The 22,644-nt window shown below is 46.3% G+C and overlaps 1 protein-coding gene across 16 annotated transcripts in view; it reads left to right on the top strand.

The window, feature by feature from the left end:
- LOC135235824 (eukaryotic translation initiation factor 4 gamma 1-like) overlaps positions 1 to 22,644 on the top strand; it is a 43,292-nt gene that overhangs the window by 3,183 nt on the left and 17,465 nt on the right. For 9 of the 16 annotated variants that reach the window (XM_064301694.1, XM_064301693.1, XM_064301704.1 and 6 more), the window contains 7 exons: positions 5,932 to 6,010; positions 6,091 to 6,208; positions 6,326 to 6,406; positions 9,841 to 9,873; positions 11,410 to 11,430; positions 15,057 to 15,239; positions 16,860 to 16,962. In XM_064301694.1, the coding sequence (XP_064157764.1) occupies positions 6,134 to 6,208; positions 6,326 to 6,406; positions 9,841 to 9,873; positions 11,410 to 11,430; positions 15,057 to 15,239; positions 16,860 to 16,962 (496 nt within the window). In that variant the 5' untranslated portion in view covers positions 5,932 to 6,010; positions 6,091 to 6,133. The remainder of the gene's footprint in view (positions 1 to 5,931; positions 6,011 to 6,090; positions 6,209 to 6,325; positions 6,407 to 9,840; positions 9,874 to 11,409; positions 11,431 to 15,056; positions 15,240 to 16,859; positions 16,963 to 22,644) is intronic. The other 7 variants (XM_064301701.1, XM_064301705.1, XM_064301700.1 and 4 more) reach the window with 4 other exon arrangements.

Genomic DNA, 22,644 nt, shown 5'->3' with positions numbered 1-22,644 from the left:
GTAATAATCTGTGAATGTGCTCATTCTTGTTGTCGCACCCGATTGTAGTGCAAGCTCTAATTTTAATTTTGCTAGTGAGCTAAACTGACACTGCGTTGTGCTGTAGAATACGATTGCTCTATTTACTGCCGGTTGTAAAGCAGTGGGCGCACAAATACTTACAGTCCGTTTTCGGAATCAAGCAATCGTTCATACTAGGAAATAATGTGAATAATTGGCTAATCGAAGATATAAAATAAAACATGAGATTCGATTAAAGCTTCTCAAAATGGATGCCACATTCACGTCATCCAACCTGGGGCAAATGCTAAGGCACGATTTTGTGACCGTCACATGAATTTGGGAGTGTCTTCCCTGTCCCGTCAGAAAAGTCTATGTGGTCATCCGTTTTCATCGCGATTGTATGAATAAGTGAATATTTGCTATACCAATGTAATTGCTTTTCTTTGCATTCCTGAACAAATGACGTGCTCTGTTGCCGTACTCGATTGTCTGTGACCTTATTCTAGGCGACCATAAGCATGGCAAGTACAAATGAATGGTATTTTAAAATTTCAACCGCATTTACAGCTAAATTGTTCTCATACGTTATAAATCCTTGTAGTTAATAAATGGTTCCATTTAGAGTTTACTTGTGCTCCCTAAGGTCAGGTAGTATTATTAAAACTAAACTGGTCAGTTGTGGAGGAAGTCTGTTTAAATCCTTAAGGAATTTAAGATTAATGGAAATCAAATTGGGATTGAAGGTTTCTGCTGTAGCTCTTTAGAACGGACTTAAGTTGCAGTGGCATATTTAGTTGTTGATTCTCTGAAGTTCTTGTCCATTAATGGTGTTGAAGGTGAAAGTGTCTAGCATTCACACACGTGGTGGCTCAAGGGCAGGAAGTGTCGTTTGAACAAATTGGGGATTTGTTGTAGCCAGTAATCCGATGCATACAACTCAATAAATGGCCTGTGTGGATGATTTTAACTGCTGCATTTGGAGATTGTTTCCATTTTGGAAGACCTGCTGTTTTGTTTTTGTGAACCCCCCTCCCCCTTCTTCCCCCAACAGTGTCTACCCGGCTCCCAGTTTGCATGCTACCCTTTCTGGCTAATCTTGTGTTTATCCTCCAATTTTAGTTCAGTGTTAATGACTTGCCCTCAAACTCTGGGTAGATCACCTCATAATGGGCTGTTGTTATTTTCTTGTTATTCCTTTAAAATGGCAGTATACAGCAGATCACCAGATGTGCTGCACTGAGCCTGAATAAACAAGTGTTGGCTAACTGATTAGCACCAAGAGTAACCTGTTGTCCTCATTTTCAATTCATTTCCCTTGTTGGAAATTCTTCTTTGCCTTTTGCTCATGCAGCAGTCAAGAACATGAAATAAGTCCAAAAGACTTGTTTGCTTTCTCGCTGCTATCACAAGAAGCATACAAGGCTCACACAAACTTCCAGCTGGCCTGTGGAGACTTCCATGCTCAAACTTTCGAAGGGTTCCAGGTTGGTGTGATCCATAGTCTGGGCTCCAGTGTGCTTTGAAGAGCTCCGGAAGACTATGTAAGAGCACCATATGTTATTAATGCCCTAAAGCTCTGGTCGCCCTGACAGTGCAGGTCTCTCATGGGTTAAAGAATGGCAGCTCCATTTATGTAGTCTGTCACTTGCGCCAAAATCCCTGGCCTTAGGAAATGTAACATGCTGTTCATTGTTCTTAATTGGGCGCTTTTCATGTTTAGAGAGATTTACCCTCTTAGGCCAAATTGTCAGAGATAGCTATGCATGCCATGTAGAATAAACGTCCCATGTTCACATCGTGCTGATGCTATATTGCACGCAGTTTAATTAAAAGCAGTAACAATTATTTAACCAATCAAATTAATTCAAGGCTGAGGTGAATTGATAGGCTTCTGGGTTGTGGTTGGGAACCACTGTTCTTCAGGACCATTCCAGTGGCTGCTTGCCATGACCGGAGAATGGCTCAGCTGAAATCATGATACCCTTATACTGTTACCCTAGCTGTAGTTGAATGTTGTTCTTTTTTGCTGCAGTCTTTCACAATGCTTTTGTCTAGAAAGCCTTGTTTTTTTCCCCCAACAAGTTCTTCCTTTCTTGGAATTTGGTGTCTATTACAGAAAGCAGTGAGCTCTTGTTCATATAGTTTCACAATGCTTAATCTTCATTCGTAGGCATGCTTTGGGCTTGCTTCCTCTGGGCTATCCTCAGTTATGACGCAAGAGCCCATCTTTCCTTTTTTAAAAGCTTATCTGGACCCGCCCTTCTAATCTAAAACTTCTGGCACGCCTAACATCGAGCGCAGCGTGACGTGACAATTGCGTATACATTCGTAGGAAGTTTTTGGAAACGGGTTTGTTTTAACAGGGCAGTCGTGGGAATCTTGATAGTGCTGAGAATCGCACATCCAGTGTGTTAGGGAGCTGTATTCTCTGCGCAGCACCATTGGCTGTGATAGCAAGTCGACGGTCAAATTTCAAGTGTTCTTCGTGGTATTGACAGCTAGTGAGTCCAGAAATTAGTTCATATTTGACCAGAATGGTCATTACGGGCATTACTCAGTTTTGATTCATTGGCTAGCATTTGTTCAAGCTTATTTTTCAGCAGGATTGTAATATGGCTTCATTACATGTGCTATAATTACGGTCTGTGAGTTCAGTTTATTCCATCTCTGTCCCAACCTCTGTCATATTTTTAGATCTTTGGAACAATCTGTTCTATAACTATTGGAAGGTATATTCTGTTTCTGCTAATTTGTTTTTTTTTTTGTTTATCATCCTAGAGCAACTTGCTAAAATTAATTTACGGCCTGAAATATTAAGGCCTTTAGCACACGCAAAACCATTAACATGACCTGTGATTGGTCTTTTTATTTGTTTTGCACCAATAATTGGTTCTGTTGTTAGTTGTGTCATAAAAGGTTTTGCACGTGTTAAAGGTCTTAAATTCAGGCCCTTAATTGTCACAATCTTTAACTTAAATATAAATTGTTGCAATCTCACAGTACAGGGAGCAGAAGAAAGAACCAAACGACATTGCTTTTTCAGAAGCCCTTATATTTGTGGGACTGCACTGATTGGCTGAACTGCAGTTGGTTTAGAGTTGGACTAATTTGCATATGCTCAGGTTTGCCGCAACTTCAGCCATCTCTGCATGGCCAAGTAATCGGCAGGTCTGAACAACTGAGGCATATTGCGACAAAAATTAAAGGATTGTATCACAAGGCACAATTCAGAAAGATGAGGGCAATTAAATGCCAGATGTTATTGATTAATTATATAATCGAGTGGTTGTTGGTCAGATGATACGAGTGAACTGGTCTGGTGTATGACATCCTGCCCGTTTGTGAGCTGATGGGGTGTTACTGGACTCCGACACATTTCCGTCATGCAGAGAGCTTTTTGTACATGGCGTGTTGTCACCAACTCCATTTATTTGGACTGGAGAGTTTGACGTGCTGTGTTTTTGAGTCCGCAGTTTGACCAGCGCTCAAGGGTCATGTTGCTTTTGGACAGGTGCGTGTCTGTGGAATACTGGATTCACCTGCCGCACCCACACCGCACAGACGGACAGACGGACAGACATACAGACAGACCAAATGCGCGCACACACACCTGTTTCCCCTCTGTCAAACACAAGCGCGGACAGGTTATGCACCCGTTTCTGACAGCTGAAGAGTGTGTGTGTGTGTGTGTGTGTGTGTGTGTGTGTCGCTCCAGTGCCTTGCGCCGGCAGGCGTGGTCTGCGCTCTGATCTCGTGTTTCTGAACCCCCCTGCCCCCCTCCCCCCTCCCCAACCTGTTCCCTCGGTCCCTCCGCACCCTCTCCCCCGCCTGGCGGAGCCTGTCAGAGTCTGCAGTGCAGCACCGTGCGCGCGCGTGTGATCGCACATCCGCCTGGCCTCCACGTGCCTCGGGCTCCGCCGTGCGAGCCAGCCAGCCAGCGAGCGAGAGAGAGAGAGAGAGAGAGAGAGAGAGAGCAGACGGGAGGAGAGGACAGGCGGGCCAGACCACCGCCGTCTGACTCCGCTCCAGGACGCCCCGGCCATGTTTGGGCTGCACGCCCCTGGCAGAAGGGCGGGGGGCTCCCCTGCGGGCGTCCCGGCGTGCCGATCACAGAGGCCCCGTCCTGGGAGCAGGCCCGCCCCGAAACGCGTGCCACCCCTCCTGCACTGACCGGCGGTCCCAGCTAGGCTCCGGGGGGGTAAGGCTGCTTCGTTCGCCCGCCGCTCGCCTGTATCTCCGGGCCAGTCGGAGGCTCGCGGACGGGCGGGATCCGAGCTAGCGCGCGACGGCGGGCGGATCCGTTTCTTCATTCATAAATCGCAGACGGGGTTGGACCGGAGGTGCAGTCTCAGCCTGTGTGTGCTCGTGGGAGAGGACGGGTTCCGTCTTTGTGTCGATCAGCCTTTGTGCGCATGCAGCGACAGCGGCAGCTTTGTGATACGAATCTGCACCGAGGTTTAAATGAAATGCTGCTTCGATGGCGTAGAAAATGGCGAGCGTCCATTAATTGCGTCTTATCTCATGCGGTGGCTAAGGAACCGCCTGTGTGCACGCATGTACATGTCTGTTCTGAGGGTTTTGGCACTCTTAATGTTAATGTCTGTCTTGCAGTTAAGGTGTGTGTGTGCATGCGCGCGCGCCTGAATGCATGCATGTGTGTGTTTTCGTCCCTGTGCGTGGTTGTAAGAGAATTGAATGACTTTGCACATGTCCATTGAAAGACAGTTAAATGAAAGAAGGGGCAGAGCAGTCTGACGGTCTGTCGTTCCGTGTAGACCCTCAGGCACAGTTGGGGTGAATTTCTGGCTTGCCCGCAGTGGCTTGTCGGGCACTGCACGCCCAGACGTGAGCGTGTGAATGTTTTTCCTGTCCTGTGTGTGTGTGTGTGTGTGTGTTCTGGGGTATAAACACTGGCCTGTGAGAGCTGATCTGACTTGGCTGTAGGACCTGAAGGGTAACACATACAAGCAGGCCTGCTCCCCCCGTTTTAATGTACACCCACCTGCCCCTCCCCCATCTCTCTCTCTTGCCGTCCCTCTCAGCCTATTGGTCTTCCATAGCTGAGTGGACAGTGCGTGAGCCTGCCTAGGACGGCCCCCCGGCCCCCCCGCATTGCCCACTCAGCACAAACGCACAGTCACCCTACCTCTGCTCACCCCCCTCAGCCTGTCCTTCAGTTACCCGCCTCTTAAAGGGGCCACGGCTCCCCTCTCCCCCTGCCCCTCTGGCGTTCATTCACAGTGTGAGAGGGGAAATGCCATTGAAGTTTGACACGGTTCCGACTCTTCAAGCAGAGTGAGGGAGGGCTGAGGTTCAGTACAAGTTCATTATTTGTCTCTGGCGTTATTATTCGTACTGTACAAATCCCTCCTATTTGAGCCATGTTTGTTTACTCTTCCCAATGAATGGCATGTCCCTTCATTGCAGTGTCTTTCTATTGGAAGCTTGATTGCTCTCCTCCCTTGAACCCCCCGGGCTAATTTTTTTGGCTAACTTTGTTTGGTTCACCCTACTGGAACTAGGAAGTAGGTAATGTATTTAAATGTAGTCAAACGCTATGCTCAATACTACTGGCCTAACATCACACTTGGGTCATGTGACCACCGTGCATCCTGTCTTCAGGCCTAACACTATTGTACACTTGTACGCTACCTAGAATTCTCATTTGAGATGTAATAAATGCAAGTCACTGGGAGCCACAGCAGTGTGCTGCCTATTCCTCAGCACTTTGCAATTGAGTGAGTGGCCGTGGGGCTGCAGTATATACCAGCTTGCCAAATACCTGCTTCCAGCTTGTCTTTGCGTGCCTGTGATCTGGCCCATCATTAATTCCGCTTGGTTGCTGTGCCGATCTGCTGATGCCGTGCTGCTGATGTCTGTTTTCTGTCCTTTTTATTATTTGTGACCCCTCCTCTCTGCCCCCCTCAGGGCGATCAGGGCAGTGACTTCCACGTTGGCCTGCTGCAGAGAAACACCCTCTCAGCTGAGAGTTGCGGCATTTTGAATTGTAAGTGTCCTCTGCCGCCGCGCTTTTGTCAGATACGCGCCTGGAGGAATTCGATTGACCGCGCCTTCTTTCTCCCTCAGATTTCTACACTGGTCCGTGGCTCTCCATGCAGAACCCCATGAAATGAATAAAGCACCACAGCCTATAGCAGGACCCCCCTCTGCCCCCCACCCCGCCCCCTCCCCTGGACTCTCTCAGGTAAGCTCTTTACGTATGATGGGAAAGCAACAGACCCAAGGCAAATATGTTTTGGTGGAATGTATGCAATGACTGCACTTTTAAAATGTTCTTCTACCTTTTTTTTATGTCTTTCAGCCCACTTTTCCTCCTGGTCAGCCCTCTGTTGTCTTTGCCACTCCACCCCCACAAATGAACCCGACACCGCAACCCCGCCAGGTATTTGCACCCACTTCTCGTTTAGATCGAGTCGGGCCAACCGCAGGCTTAGCCGTGGTTGCTCAACTCTGCTGCCCTTCAGTAGTGGGAGCTGCAGCACACAAGTTCACATGTGGAGGCGGAGCCTCTTGCATTCTCCCGCTTTAACTCCAGTGTCTCACACCGTCACCTGTTCTGGTGCCTTTCAAAGTTTCTTTCCATTTCTGTAACGACACACCCTTTTGAACGTACCTCATCAGAAGCGTGATAAGAATTATACGGTTGACCATTAGACCCTCGTTACATTAAAATACCCGTTGGCGTCACTAGTAACCATGCTACCCCGAGGTAACTTTGGGGTAACACCCACTGACACTTGAATGCAATGCATTCGCAACTGTGTTGCTACTCACCCGGCTGACTGCAATGTTCAGATTTACTTATCTTGTTTGTGATTCACAACCCCATTCCTTGAGGAAAGGGGTTGTGAATCACAAATTAGAATGTCCTTTTTGCTTTTTAGAAACCATGTAGCTGGTATATTCATAAATAATTTGGAAATTTATGAACATTGTGTAGAACAATACGATTTTTGATAGGCTGGATTTATTTGTTTGCGTTGGTCAGCCTGCCAAAGTTTTTTTAAATTTTTTTTATCTTATCTTTTATTTTCGCCGTTTCAAAACGAGTCTCAATGCCATTTCACAGGACTACACTAGACTACAGTCGCCAGGGGCTCGCCAAATACTGATTTTTGGTGTCGCTATGTTGCCTCCATTGCAATATTGTGGACAGCCCCTAAAATGAGCCTAGAAATTAAGACTTGCACAAACAGACTTTTTTAGCTTCTCAAAGTTTTGAATAGTTCCATCATTCTAAATGCACTTGAGAACAGTAGGAGACCATTATGTCAAGTGTTGGCGCACACAGACAGGCTGCAGATAGGCACACCTACAGTAGCAGCCAGCCACACCGTCTCTGTCCAAAGTGGCTAGCACTCAATCACAGCACCCCTGGTTGGCCTATTTTGAGCGGCACTCTACATCAGAATATGTAGTAAATGCATATGAAGGGTGTTCACACTATCTTAGCTAATGTAGCTACGTTGGCTAGCTACCATTAAGTCTCAGGGTCGTAGTTTCCCATCCTGCACTGCATAAAAACAAAACTGCTGACTCATTTTGCTAGCTGAGCGGCTAGCAAGAGGACTGATGGTAACGTTAGCTAGCTAGTCAACAATAGCTAATACCGTTAATACTGTCTGTTTGTCTTTAGATTAATCAACAAATATGTTTATTGACTACATCTCTTGCCACTGCTGGAACTTTTTAAATGTAGCTAGTTGGGTTACTTGTCTATTCTCCACTAATCGAATGATTCTGCTCCACACATTGACTTTTATACAAAATCAGTCAGGAAATTCCGTTACTTATGACACCAATAACTGGAAACTATGGGCTAGCAACTACACGTGAGGGTCGAGTGACTGCTTTCCTGTCCTCGTAGTAGATTCCTTCCCTTGAAATAGTCAGTTTTAATGTTACAACTGATGTCCATAGTCACATAGCTAGCCGTTTCTGCTAGCTAAATATATATGGGCTGACTAACACATTCTTTTTAGTTGGGTCTTTGTGGCAAACTCAGGTCTGGTGAACTAGATAACCGACTAATTTGATATTGCTAGCACTAACAATGAACTTCTATTTCCTTTCAAAATTTGTTTTGTGTATTCAATTTTTTATATTGATCTTGCTTTGCTCAGCGATTAGCAAGCTAATACCAATGCCGCTCTGAGAGGTGCGAGTTGTAAGCAATCTGCCCAGTGATGAGAACATGTTCGTTTGCAGAACTGTAGACACGTACAGCAGTTTTCTAAACTCTGTGCTCCCTGTTAATTTCCTGTTTTTTGAGGCTTTTCTCTTAGTGTAGTTTTTTGTGGTTAGTACTGTGTTTGAATTGCCATATCAGTTATATCAGCCAAGAGTACTTTTGCATGTGACTGTCTGTACATACATATAACATTAGTTCAGGAGCTACAGGCTTGTTTTAAGCTGAGTTATGAAAGTAGAAGATGGAGTCCGACCTAGACCGTGCTTTGGACAAGGTCAATAACCCTTTTTACCAAATTCATAAGGTTCAGTAAAAAAACTTTTTATTTATACGTCTTTTATTAGTTTAATTTAAGTAAACCCTTATTGGGAACATGGGTTTTATTTAGCACATTACTTTCAGAAACACTACTAAACAAGCTACATGTTTTGAAGTTGTTGAATAATTGGTATTGATGCAGTGACCACTGAGTAGTTTGTAATTATGGTGGTGCAGTTATGGCCAATTGTGCTTGAGTTTGAATTGATATTGGTTGATTTGAAGTGCAGCAGTGGTAATCAACCACAGCCACAATCGGAAGCATCCACAAAAACACCACTACTCTACAAACAACCCATTTAAGACACATGCTGCTCCAGTGCAGACAGTCATTGGATGTGCTGCAGTTTTCCACTGTTCTTAGTCAGGAGAAACTTCTCGTAATAAAGAAATCTGCTGACTGAAACACAGCCATCATTCTTGCCAGCTAACAAGCTTGATGTCATTTCCTGTCAGGTCTGGCTAGTCTTTAGAGACCGAAGGGAAGTGTGTACTTTTTTGTACTGTAATGTTCTTCAGAATATGTCTACTTTCTTAAAGTAGAACTTAAGTTCAGTGGCCCAGCCTACTGCACCCAAAATAAACCCTTAATCATACATTTCTCCTTTTGTCATTGAAACATCAAAAATACATAGCCTGATTTGCATGTTAATTTGTGGAATGACCTGAAATGCACTCAGCACATTCTCAGTGCCATTGGGCGAACACTGCGGCCCTCTTTTTTCTGTTTTGTTGGGAGGTGCTGTGGTATTTTGTGAAGGTAGTAGGAGCCCACACATCTGAGGGCTTCTAGGGAATTTCCTTTTTTTATAACTCAACTGGCATATGCATTTAGGTATATTCAGTTGATCGTCACTCTTTTGGTAGTGGTAGAGAGATGTATTAAAATGGGAGGTTACGTTGTTCTCTTTGCGTAGCTGCCGAAGTGGCACAGCGGAAAGGGAGGCAGGGATAGGGAGAGTATCTGATCTCCAGGGTTCAGCTGAGCCTCCCCTCTTACCCTGCAGTCTGCCTGCACTTTTAGCACGTCACTTCAGGCTGAGTGCTGCGCAGCATGGAAGGGTTCCTCCTGTAAAATTGCAGATCTCCATAGCATTGCCCAATAGTTTCTTGCCTCCATGTTTCCGGAGCCGAAAAGAAGGGTATGTCGCACTTCAGAGAATCTCCTGCTGCAACTCCCTGCGTTACTGCGTGCGCTTGTGTGCGTCCGTACCTACGTGCATGCATGCTTTTTTTCTACTGTGACTGCTCATTTCCATGTGTGGCTTTCATCTCTGACCTTTGACTCTATCTTGCTCCTCTTCTAGTTTGCTGCAGGGCCTCGTGCTTTACACCAACAGGTACTAACACCCCTGTGAAGATGGCGGAATGGGGAGTGGTGGAGGCGGAGCTCAAAGACCCAGGCCCAAACCAGAAAGGGAGTGTAGCGTAGTAACTAACTCCTAAAATTGGCTTAGGCTCTTAAATTGGCTTAAGCCTTAGGGGAGGAGTTATCTTTGTTGCTTGACCAATGGCTTTGTAGGTTGCTATGTAGGCCACAAGGGTTGAATTAAGCAGCCCAATGTATGTCTCCGGTGCTGTGGTAAATGGGTTGCTGACTGGAAATCAGAACTTGTCCAGACCTGGAGGACTGGAGGTTCTTTATCCCTTTCTAAGACCAGGCCCTGGCACCTCTGAGCTCTTCCTCTCCCCGTTCCCATTCATGTGTGGACTTTAAGCATACGTGTTAACCTTTCGCTGTGAATACACAACACACGACATGCAAATTCTCACACTGTGTTGCCAAGACTTCTTCACCTGCATTAGCCAGTGTTTTATCCGTGGGGAGTACTAGTATAGGAGTATGCTGCTCGTGATGTGCACCAGTTATTTGTAAACTGGCAATGATTAATTCTACTCTCCCTAGTGACTGATTCAGCAATATTGCAATTCCCATTCTGCCCTTTCCTTAGTTTCGGAGTCCAAGAACTCTGCCCATCTGATTTGTCTTCTGCGTTAATGTTATCACTGTCTGAAAGTTGAGTAGCCGTACCATTATCAGGGCTTTCTTTGGGGGGGGGGAAAATAAATTTAAAGCCAGTTTATTATTACTTATTTTTATGCACTAAAGATGTGAATATTGCAAAGCCCCCAGGGGTCAGAGGAGAAATGTATGATAAATTGTCCCCTGGAATCAGTAAATTGTTTCCTCAAATTGCTAATCTGTGCCCTCCCATTGCTAATTGATGCCCTCAAATTGGTAATCCATACCCTCAAATGATTTAATCAGTTCCCTGGTTTATAATCCATGCCATCATCAATAATTGGTGTGCTTGAATTACTAATTTGCGGCCTCAAATTAATGTTTAGTTCCCTCATTTATGACTTTGACGTTCTCGAAGAATACCTTCCATTTCCATCTCTGCTTACGGTGGCAACGCATGGTGCAGTGTTCAGTGCATGCAGAGCTTGTAAGAAATGTGTAATGTTTGCTCGCAAAGTGTTGGTAACATAAGATGTCTGGACGGTGATGAGGGAAATCAAGTAATTTGAGCACAAATCAGTAAATTGAGGGAACTAATGAAGTAATTTGGGGGCATGAATGACTAACTGAGGGATCACACTATTAATTAAAGGGACGGATTTATCTCATTTTTCTCCCTTGATGCCCAGGGGGCTCTAGAATATTGAAACACACAGTTTTCCTGCATGTTCATTGTTAATGCGATGCTCTGAGGTGGTAGCTGTAAACGTTGCTGTGTTTGCATATGGGTAATGGACTTTCCTGCTTTCTCTTCCCCTCCTCTCACACTCACCCTGTTGGTCTCTCCTCCCTCTTCCCTCTCTTCCTCTCTCCTCCTAACGCTTCCTGTCTTGTGTGTGTTGTGCTGCTGAAGGGAGGATTCAGGTCACTGCAGGTAACGCTTCATCTTGCTCCTCCTTACAGTTAGACTGGTGTCCCGCACTTTTTACGGTTTAGTTTAAACTGTAGTACGAGTGGAAATCAAAATATCGGAATTCAAAACGTCTGGATGGCTTATCAGTCTGGTTTTATATGGTGCAGATTATACTCCATAAATCTTAAATCGCAATTCCACTGAACTACCTGCGCTGTGGGCTAGCTATACCCAAGATGAGGCCAAGGTATTTCCACCAGACTGTGTTTGTGAGGTCAAATGTGCCGGAGGTAAAATGGGCATATCTAAAGCATAGTGCTCTGGCCTGGTCATGTTGGCCAGCCCCAGATGCAGCGGAAGCTTTTATTCCAGGTGAGTCAGTTTTCCCTGTGAAATGCACAAACCAAAAAGCATGTGGCCGTTCTGACCACAGCATCTGTGGCTTCCCGACTGATCAGTGTATCTGACTCAATTCCAGCTTCCAGCCCTCCCCCCACCTCCCGAGTGCATCTCGGTGCTACAGCAGTTAGGTGGAATTGGCGATGCATGTTAAATCGAAAGGCACTAAATTATGTATTCAAAATTATTAGTCAGTGCGCTGTTTTATCAGACGTCAGATATGAGCATTGATAAGGGTGTATGAATTTTTTTCCCCCCTCCAAACTTGTTCTTCCTATAAAATGTTGTTGGTGGCATAGTGTCAATTTAGAATATGGAGGTGTGGTAAGTGGTCTATAACACAGGTGCACAAGTGTATCGTTGGCAAGGCCAAGACATTTACTCTGTGCAAAATAGTGTATGGACAGCGGATCAACAGATTTCCGTGCAGTGGTCAGGAATGATAAGGTTTCTGGATTATCAAATTGGGACAGTGTGAAATATGGGACCTAGACTCTAGTGCAGTCCTAGATGTATAAAAAGCAGTGGTCAAACACTGGATTCTAGCTTTTTATGCCGAAGCGCAGTGGGAAAAACACTGCGTTTTATAAACGCAGATATTCCGAGGTATTCTTAAAAATTATTTATTTTTTTGTTTATATTATTATGATTATTTTATTTTCAGGATTACGATGGGCCTTGACCCAGACCTGAACTACAACAAAATGAGACAATTGTCTTAATTTGATAAGTCAAAAACGAGATGTCATGCTCTAGCTAGCTAAGAGTAAATTAAAACTGAAGTTGTTCCTAGAAAATAAAAAAATAAAAAATTGTGACAATGGATAGGTGTGACATTGTGACAATTGTGGGGTCAGACTATGCTCTGCACAGGAACTTTTTTTGCATGTTATTTTTTCCAACATCGCACTTATACATGAATAAAAATGGCGATAAACATTCTATAGTTTAGTTTTTTTTTTAGCGAGTTTGTCTTTAGCAGGTTCCTTTTTATTTTTGATATCTGAACTACTTACTGATGTTACTCATTTCCAACGGTAGTTTCCTGGGTTTTATTTGCAGACTACTGATCGTCATTTGACATGTTTATGTGTTTGTTACAAATATCAGTAAGGAAGGGGTTGGCTTGAAACTCTTTGTTATGCACACACAACCTGTAAAGGGAAGTGTTGTTATCTTTGCTATTATTTGACTAGCTTTGGTTGAAGCACTCATTTTGACTTTCAGTATCAGAAGAATCTGTGTACACATGCTGGTTTCCGACAGTGAGATCTTTTTTCATGATGCTTATTTTATCTTATCACTGTCACTTTGCCCTCCAGATTGCTGTCTGCCTGTGCACAGATTGTTCCTAAATTGTTCTTAACCTTGCCAAATTGTTATAATGCAGTGCACACGAGTAAAGGTTCTCAAGATCTCTCTAATCCCAGGCATGTTCACATAATTGGCTGTGGAATTAAGTGAACTATTTTGCATTGCATGATAATCCTTAGAGTACATTAACCTAATCCAACATTTTTATTCTTAAATATAAAATTAAAGATTTGGCTAACTTGAATTTTAGTATGATTGGCAGTATTTAAACTATTCATTGGAGTGTTTTTTATGGAATTCTGATGCGTTCACGTTTAAATTCATATGGGGTTCCCATTTCTGCTTGTTGACAGCATTTAAACTGTAAACTGCCCTCTAATGTAAGTTGTGCTGTCCACCAATACAGTGTTCAAGAACATGTGCCAGCTAAAATCTAAGTTACAGTATTGTGCATGGCCATCTCTTGTCCTGGAAAGATCAGCCTGATTGGTAGTTCTTGGTCAGTGGGGTAGCCACATCTGTTTTGTATTGTAGGGATGGATGTAGAGCTGAGTCATAGGTCTGTGTCTGATGCTGGATCTGGCAAATAAATCTAGACAGCCCCAGCTTGGGGTGGGGAGACAGGGGGGCTCATTTTCCACCTTCCAACAGTGGCTGGATCGTAGTTTTCATTATGTCCTCTAATTCAGTGACAAGGAGCTGTAGTAGGACATGGCTACATCTATGGTACTCAGTAGGTACATTTATTTTATAGGTGCTTTCATTCCCCACTGAGTTCATTAAAAAAAATGAATTAAAAAATAGGCTGACATTTCATGAAGGTTTGGCACATGTACATTTGCTGCCCTCCTGTTCAGAGTGCCTGAGAATTCTTCCAGCCCCTCCGTTCAAAACATTTCTGTTGTGATGGTGATTACTAAACTACCGTCCTGGCTGCCATGATTCTGCGTCAGAGATTAGAAGAGTGCCATTTTGCGCACAGCAGGGATTCTCTACCATTTCACTTCTCAACCAACTTAAATATAAGGCACATTATTTGAAGCCCATTTTGTGGTTGGCATTTACTTTGTGTTGATGCTTGAAATCTGAATTGTTCCCTCAGATAAGAACATTGAGCAGCTCTGGCCTGCCTTTTTGCCTGACAGATAGGTCTACGTTGTCATTAAAGCAGCTTTATAACTGTTATGGAGCACAATAACTGCCACACATTTGCGCAGTGTGAACGCTATGTGGGATGTAGTCAGACCTTCAGAGTCCCAGCCTGGATCTGGTAGTGATTTATGGCACTGGGGGATTCCAGTAGTTCATGCTGCCTGCTTTCACCTATGGAAAATATTGCTTGCAGATGCTTGTTAGGCATGCAGTGTCATTACTGCACAGGGGTTTGCCTGGCTCAAAATGCCTGCGTGACAGGGACTGCCGTCAGTCCAGCTTTCCTGCCACTGTCACCTCCATGCGTTGTCTCCCTATATTGACTTCAAGAGACCATCGCAATGCATTGATGTACACTGAATTATTTCTCCATTTATTTAATCTGCGCATATAGGCAAAAACCATGCATGTTAATGATAATGCAGTAGAATCCACTTAATTGCATAACTGATTATTGCATCATTCGGGTATTTGCATAGAATTGCCAAATCTCAAATCATTTCCCATTTATTCCATTGTAAAGAGATCTTGTTTGCAAAACCATTATGACATATTTCAGACTTTCATGGAATTACGTCCAATTACTTTGGATAACAGTCTATAAAGGTCCATAAGTCAACCGATGCCTCATTCATAAACCGACAATTTTCCTATATGGACTACTCATTTTTGCTGTGTTACGGTAGCGGTGCTGGTGTATGGTGATGGCTATAGGGGTTTCTCTTGGACACGCCCGTGACCATGTCTCCCCTCCCCTGCCCCGCCCCCGATCCCTTGTGTAGCCGTACTACCAGAACAGGCCCAATCTGCCCGCCAACGCCCCGCGAGTCCCGCCCAGCAACACGCCGCGGCCCGTGGCGCCGACGCACGTCTACCAGTCTGGGTCCCAGATGATGATGATCCCTCAGCAGCAGCTGACGTTCGGGAGCTCCCAGGCGCCCGCCTACTTCATCCCCCCTGGACAGGTAGCTCCGCCCCTCTCGCGTACCCTTCACGATACGCCTTGTGTGAATTATAGGGTCATCTGCTGTCTCGGTTTCCTAAAGTTAGAGATCTCTGATAAGTGTACTTGGTATTAAAGTTTTGAAGAGACGCACATGTACTGTGGTCTTGATTTGCTGCTATCTTTGGGGGAAATTTATGGCACTCAGATATGGGTTACTGTTAATCCTAAAATATATTTTTACTATCCATGACTCACACACACCCCCCCCAACAAATTGCCCCCTGCTAGTTGCCTGGGCACTGCCAGTTTGGCTCAGTCTGAGCAGGCAGCCACGCCCGCCTGAATTTAGTTACATTTATTTACTGGCCGTGAAACAAGGGAGTCCTCTCTGTTCAGACTGATGTGCGGCAGTGAACGAGCTGCACGTACTCACTTCTCACCCTTCCGCTCCGATACTGTGGTAGCATTCTGGTGAGAACATGGTGTCTCTTATAATTAATGGGTGGGATACAGGTTTTGAGGTATGGGTGAGGGTGGAAAAACTTGAGGAACAAGCTATCCCAACTCCACCCTCGGTCGGCGAGCTGATATCATCTGATTCGCGCTGACGCGCACGCTCACACACGCACGACCACGCCTGCGCGCGCACACACACACACGCACGCACGACCACACCTGCGCGCGCACACACACGCGCACGACCGCGCCTGCGCGCACACACACACACACGCGCGCGCACAGGGCCGGTCCTCTGGCCCACAGCGTTTCTGCTGAGTCTGGCCTCGGCTCAATGGTCCCGCGCTGGGACAAAGGGACCGGACCGGCTGACCGCTCCAGGGCCTTCCGCATTGTGCGCCCTCGGAGGCCCCGCCCAGGCAGAGGGGGGTAAAGGGAGCTCGAGTTTCTCCAGAGTGGTGCGTCTGTTCACCTGTCCACCGGCCCGGCTCCCCGACACACACCGCATAAACGGCCCTTCCTCTCGGTCGCCTGTAAGTGTTTCCTCACCCGCGCTCCCGAGTGTGGCGCACCGCAGAGGCCCTGAGCTCCTGGGCTGCTGTGTGGTGTGTGTGAGGCATTGGTGCAAGGGGATGTGTCAGATTATTGTATATATATTTTTTTCGAGTTGCTAATGTTGAACTGATCTAAGGATGAGAGCAGTTTTTGGCTTTGTGCAGCTGTGCAGTATTACTACAGCTGTGATGCGTGTCTGCGTGGTTTTATTGTGTGTGTGTGGGGCTTTAGATCTGTGTGTGTCAGTAGTCATCCCTGGGCTGCATGCTGCGTGGGTGGTTTTACTGGAAGTGTGTGCATGTGACCGGTTTTGCGCTGAGATCTTTCTTCCCTTTTTTTTATTGCCCGGTATTACTGGAGTGGTAGGAGTTGGAGCCGTCTCCACCAATATGGCGTTGTTACATCGGCCTTGTGGTTGTATCATATTCAGATTTGGCACAAACCGAAATAAGGCTTAAGAATATTTAGCGGAACATTTGAAATATCTAGTCTTCAGCATTATGGACTCTTCTCACTTTGGCAGTCTTCCTCAGCAGACTGTAGGGCCCTGTCTGTTCTTGGTGGTGTGTGTGTGTTTCACTGCGTCTGTTCTGCAGCTGACCCTGTCTGTGCGTCTGTGTCTCTGCAGTACCGGTCCACCTACGTGACCGCGGCGCCCCAGCAGTACCCCGTCCCCACGGGCACCCCTGGATTCTACCCCGGACCCAGCCCTGCAGAATATGGTACATATGGTAAGAGGCTCTGTTTGGGGCCTCACCTGAACACCAGAACCAGAACCACGGGACTCAGAACTGGGCCTGGGCTCAGCGCTCGCACTGCAGACTGTGTGCTGCCAGCTGTCTCGCGTCTCCTGTGAAAGCCGGGAGCTAGTCTTAAAAATGACGACGTTCCCCGCGATGAAAATGCATCCGCAGTGCGGACACGTATTCTTTTTTCAATTTGTTTAGACTGACAATCTAATCTGACTCCAGTCAGAGGTTAATACATTATTAATCAAGCTCACAGATGCAGTTTTATTTCATATGGCCAGTGGGAGCATCAGAAATATCACTGCCAGGTTTGTGTTTTAGGCACCTGCCTTTATATTAACCCGTCAGGCTGTGCTGAAAGTGTGTGGGAACTGAGGTGGAAAATCTTTAAAGTATGAACTGTCATTTTATTTTCCCATAACTTGCTCAGTCATTGTTAGTCATGATATTTTCAGTTTACCTATCAAAAGGGCTGACCTTGCAAATCAGCTGGTAATCTCAATTTTTTTCTCCCTTTGCTGGATAAATCATTTGCTAGCAAGCAACACGTTTTTATGGCAGGCTAGTCTCACCAAAGGTAGAGCTAACTAGCTCACACTGCTGTGCTCTGATGCTATCTCTGTGCAGTGGTGTGTGGTCTAAAGGTCTCCAGTCAGAAATATCTTTGTTACATTCAAGTTCATATTGATAAATGCAGTACTTTCCATCGACATACACATGTGCACACTGATCAGTTTGTACCATATAATCACTCCAAAAATTCTCCTCTTTATATCTTTTGCATTTCGTCTCCAAACACAAGAGCTGCCGGCCCCCGAATTGACCTGGTCTCGCTACTGTGCTGCATCCAACTGAGTGAAAAATAAATCTTCAGTGCTCCTTTAGGTGCAAACTAATCACAAAATCTCATTCTTTTCACTCTGTTGGTTTTTCTGTATTTGAAAATGCATGTGGATCACATCATGTAGTCCTAAACCCAGCTGCTGAAATTGAGCTCTGACCCACAGGTGCAGCAGGGACTGGTCTTTGGAGCAGTCTTTCATTCTGAGTCCTGTGGTTCTGGCTTCAGTCTTCATTTGCCTAAGTTTATATCCAGGCTCTGTTTTGCTATTAAGCATTAAAGTCAGAATGCATGTCTAGTCTGTGACTGCAGTTAGCTCTGCTCCCAAATGCAGATAAAGGGACACACAGGTGCCTGTTCATGGTTACTTCACAGCCCCATAGCGGGACGGAGAACTAGTGAAAATCCTACGGTTTAAGGACTGTATTTGTCATGTGTTCCTGTTCTTCAGGTAAGATGGTGACACTCGCACAGTTCACAATGTGTTTCTTGGGCAGTCATTTGGGGGATGCACCATTTTGAGATTTCATGGTGTGATAATTGGATTCCTTCTCAAATACATTTGGCTTTTAGAGAACCGTAGTTTTATCCGAGTACTGTTTGACTTTATTGAGTCTGGGTGGAGTTAATGACAATATTGAAAGCATAAAAAATTCCTTGCAGTCAAGCGGGTGGTTCTTATTTTAAATGGAAAAAAACAATTTTTCACAATAAAAACGAGCACATTTTACTGTGATTATTGGTTTATCAACATTACTGATCAATGGGCCAAATAAGACATTCTCAGACCACATGGCTTCCAGTGGCTTTTCCGTACCTGCACTGTAGCAGAGGCAGCGACTGTAGATTCGCTGTCTGTCATCTCTTAGCTCATTGGCCAAGGTAATGTCACCTTTTTTTTGGTTCTTACCTAGCAACAGCAGTTGGAAAGCTGCATGAAGATTTAATTGCTGTTTTCAAATCTGCGTTTATTGTGAAAACGTCAGTAAAGTGAGCGCTGAAAGTGGCTGTCAGCAGGTTTTGGTTCATGCCCCACCCCGGGAGCAGTAATCCAACTACACGCTCCCCTGGGGAGGATCGCAAATGTGTGCTGCTTGTGGTCTGTGGCTTGGGCAATGACCCCAGAGCCTTTGTCTGTTGGTGAGCTGTAGGCATCTGTCCGAGAAATGCATGTCGTAATATCGAAGTTCTCGTTAAATTGTACATTAATTTCCAGGCTCAACGCTAGCGGAAGTCTTTTCTGAGGAGCACATGTGTTCCTAAGTTGGAATAATTTAGGAGCCCCCCTGCTGCAACCCAATTACCCTAAATTATTTTTTCCTGTTAGCACGTGTCAATTTTCAGGAGCAGATGCTTCTAAAATGGGAGCACTATAGAGCCGCACATTTTATTTTGGTATAAAAATGAAAGGAAGTGCCATGTGCAGTATTTCTGGGTTGTGCTGCAATGTGTCAAAACTACATGGCTACCGCTCCCCTGGGTATTCCAGTATACAAATATTTTTATTATAGTCTGTGTCCTGCAGGATGTTTACTGTAAGCTGATGAGTTTCACTTGGCGAGCACAATACAAACGCATCGTTCATTTTGCCTGAGTAAAGAAGCAGATGGGGTGGATTTTCAGTGCGTGTTGTTTAGAACTAGCATAATCACTGGTGCTATTCGGTAACATGCACTCAGGGGAGTATGGGGATCTCTGAAAGACTGAGGAGTTGTTGGTTTCTCAATTTTGAGAAGTTGCCAACAATGAGTAATGCATATTTTTTTGAAAAAATTTTTTTTTAAATTTAATTGCGCAGTTGTGTGAGCAGACATGGCTATATGCATGCGTGTGCAGGTCACATGGTCTGTAGGCACATTAAAACCAAACTAAAGCAGGTCATGGACCTGTTACAGTGCGAATAGCGAGGGGATTGGAGTCCAGGGGAAGTCTTGATGTGGTCCTGTAAGCTTATGCTTTGTCCCCTCAATCCCTCTCCCTTTCTGCTTCACTTTCTCTCCTCCTTCCTTTCCTCCCTCCCTCATATCCTCTGCATGCATCACTGAATGTGCAGAGCCTTTTTTATCTCTCTGGGTGGTGGTGGTGGTGGTGGGTGGGGGGGGGGCAGGAATTTCTGCCACTGTCTCCATGGCATTGCTTTCAGCGGGTAGAGCGTCCCTGGTGAGTGGAGCGTTGGGTGCGTTTCTCCGTTTTGTTTGAGTTTCCTTTTTTCACCCCTTTCCTGCCAGTCTTGCTTTTCTTCAGCACTCCTTTCACCTGAAACCCCCCTTTGCTGCGTTCTCTTCTGGGACTGACTGTGGTCTGTGTCCGTCCCTGCGCGACTGTGTGCGGTAAGGACTGGGAAAGGCGATTAGTGGTTTATCCAGTTAGTCAGCGTAAATGGAACTCTCTTCAGCGTTTCCAGTCTGATAAAACTGCGTTTTACGGACAGACAGTTGGTTTTGTGTTCCATTTCTGCACTGACTTGCCGCTGAAGGATTCCTTTAATCCCGCTGTTTTGGTGTTCCCTGTTTTTCGGGCTGAATGTCATCAGCCAGCCGTACGGAACGACCAGAACCCCGGAGGGGGCGGTAGAAAAGGTTACCGAGGGAAGTCGTGCGATTTCTGCGATTCCCAGGAGTGAAAATGGTTGTCAGGGTAAAGAGATGATGTTATTTGCTAAATCGAAGGAGATTCGTGTGCGTCCTGGGCTAGCGAGCTGCAGGTCCGTTGTTTGAAAACGTCGGCACATTTTTGGGATGGTTTGTGTCCCTCCCCACGTGCGCGTGATGTAGAATTAGCCTGGTGGGGGAGGGGGCAGGGGGAACAGTGTCTGCGCACACACATTCACACGCTGCAGCAGGGAGAAACGCGCAGCGGAGTTTGTTTTTGACTTTCCGGGAAGACGGAGTTCCGAGTGAATTTGCAGTGGAATGTGGGTCCGTTGTGGCTCCCTCCCAATTGGTCAATGCGTTATAGTTCCGCCCCCCCAGCCGGGCTTCACCTCGTGTTGCATTTGAATCCAGCCCTGTGCACCCGAGACGTGCTGCAGCTGTGTTCGGGGCAGTGCCCCCCCCCCGGTGTTAGCGCCGCCTCTGGCCCGCCGGTGTCCGGCCCCGCTGAAACTGTACGGGTGTTATAATGGTGTACGTGGTGCGCGTCCCTGACTATTCCGGGAATCACAAGGCCAGTCATCGGGTCAGCTGACTGACAGACTGCACCCCTTCCCCGACCATGTGACGATGAGGCAACTCTCTCCCCTCCCCCCGCACCACCGCGAGACCAGGCCGCCACAGTAACTGTCTGGCCTTGCAATCAGGCCAAACGGGGCTGAGCTGGGGGGGTTTCTGTTCACAGTGGAGTAACCATCTTGAGCTCCACTTTCAGTCGTCCTCGGTTGAAACATTTCTGAGTGTTGCCATGGCGCTGAGGGATTAGGAACAGTGGGAGGTTGTTCCTTTCATCATTTCTACTTCAGCCGCAGCCTTTTCCTTCAAGGGAGTTTTTGAATGTAGCTGAGTTTAGCAAAAGCCAGCTGCTGTATTGCGCCAGACCTCTAGATGGCGCTAGCTGTAAAGAGTGAAGCCCGGGTCTGTCCAGTGACGCCCTTCCACACATGCACATAGGGATGGATGGTAACATCCCTCCTGCCACCCCCCCTCACCCCGTTCTGCTAACTGGGGTGAAGGGTAGGGGGTGGTTATTTTTACCTTTGGGCTGACTGATTTACGAACCCCCCTCCTGCCCCCGCACCTCTGTCACGCGGTCGTGTTGCCCCCCACCCCCGTCGCTCGGGTCAGGTGCGGAATCGCCCGCAGAAGCTTTCAGCCCTTCCCCGCACCCGGCTGCACGCGCCCCGTCCTCCTCAGAGCCTCTGGGCCACCCGCAGAGCCGTGGCAGGGCAGAGCGCGCCTTCTCCCCTCCCTCCCTCCCTCTGGGAGGAGCTCCGCTCGGGACCACCACGCCCGCCGCGCGGCTCTCCTCACAGATGGGAAACCGCGGCTCTCTCAGAGAACCTCCCGGTACGTTCCGCTCACTCGTCCGCCTCGCCGCGCCGCGCTCTTCCCCTCTCTCGCTTCCCCTCTCGCTTGCTCTCCAGTCGCCGTGCGAGCCGGATCTTAAGCTTTTTATTTGTCTGGACGGTGCGAAGGTTTCCAGGAACTTTACAGTTCTCCGTGTTCATGTTGTTGCTCTCCCCTCTCTCTCCCCCCCCCACTCTGCGTTGATCATGACTATATTTAGTCTGTGCGCTACCTTGCCACCAATGTGGAGGCTTTAATGTCAGCGGCGCTGGAGCGTGTGCAGGGGCGGCCATCACAGGGGGCTCCGCCAGGCGTTAGCTTGGCAAGCGCACCGTCTGCCTGACAGGGCTTTTACTGCAGAACACTGTCTCCACTGTCCCACAGATGGATGTTCAAGTCAACTTACCATCTGGATTCTGTGCTTGGAAGTGTTTGGATTCTCTGGCTGCTTCCAGAAGAGTATATCAAACCCAGGACAGAGGACCTAAAGCTTCTGTGGGTTTTTAGTCTAGCCGAGCTCATTTATGATGCTTTTTATTTGAATATTAATCTTTATCACATGACTTATCTGCTGTAAAGGTTTCATTGTGGTCTGCTTCTTGGCTAAATTCATCTTTCAATTGATTAAGCTCAGTTTGATTGTTCTTTTCTCTTGTGAGTTATGATCAATAGTACAATCAAATTGGTTTTATATTTTGACTACTTGAATAATTAATGTAATAGTGAACTTGTATTGTGCTTCCCTCAAGTTGCGCGTTTCCATAAAGCAGATGAGTGATGTCAAATCCTCAGCCACATCAACTGAACTGAGCTGGAAGTTGC

Source organism: Anguilla rostrata, chromosome 12 (assembly GCF_018555375.3).
Source record: "Anguilla rostrata isolate EN2019 chromosome 12, ASM1855537v3, whole genome shotgun sequence".
In the NCBI taxonomy this organism is placed as follows: domain Eukaryota; kingdom Metazoa; phylum Chordata; class Actinopteri; order Anguilliformes; family Anguillidae; genus Anguilla; species Anguilla rostrata.
Note: the sequence above shows the minus strand (reverse complement) of the source record. Positions and strands in the feature narration are given on the sequence as shown.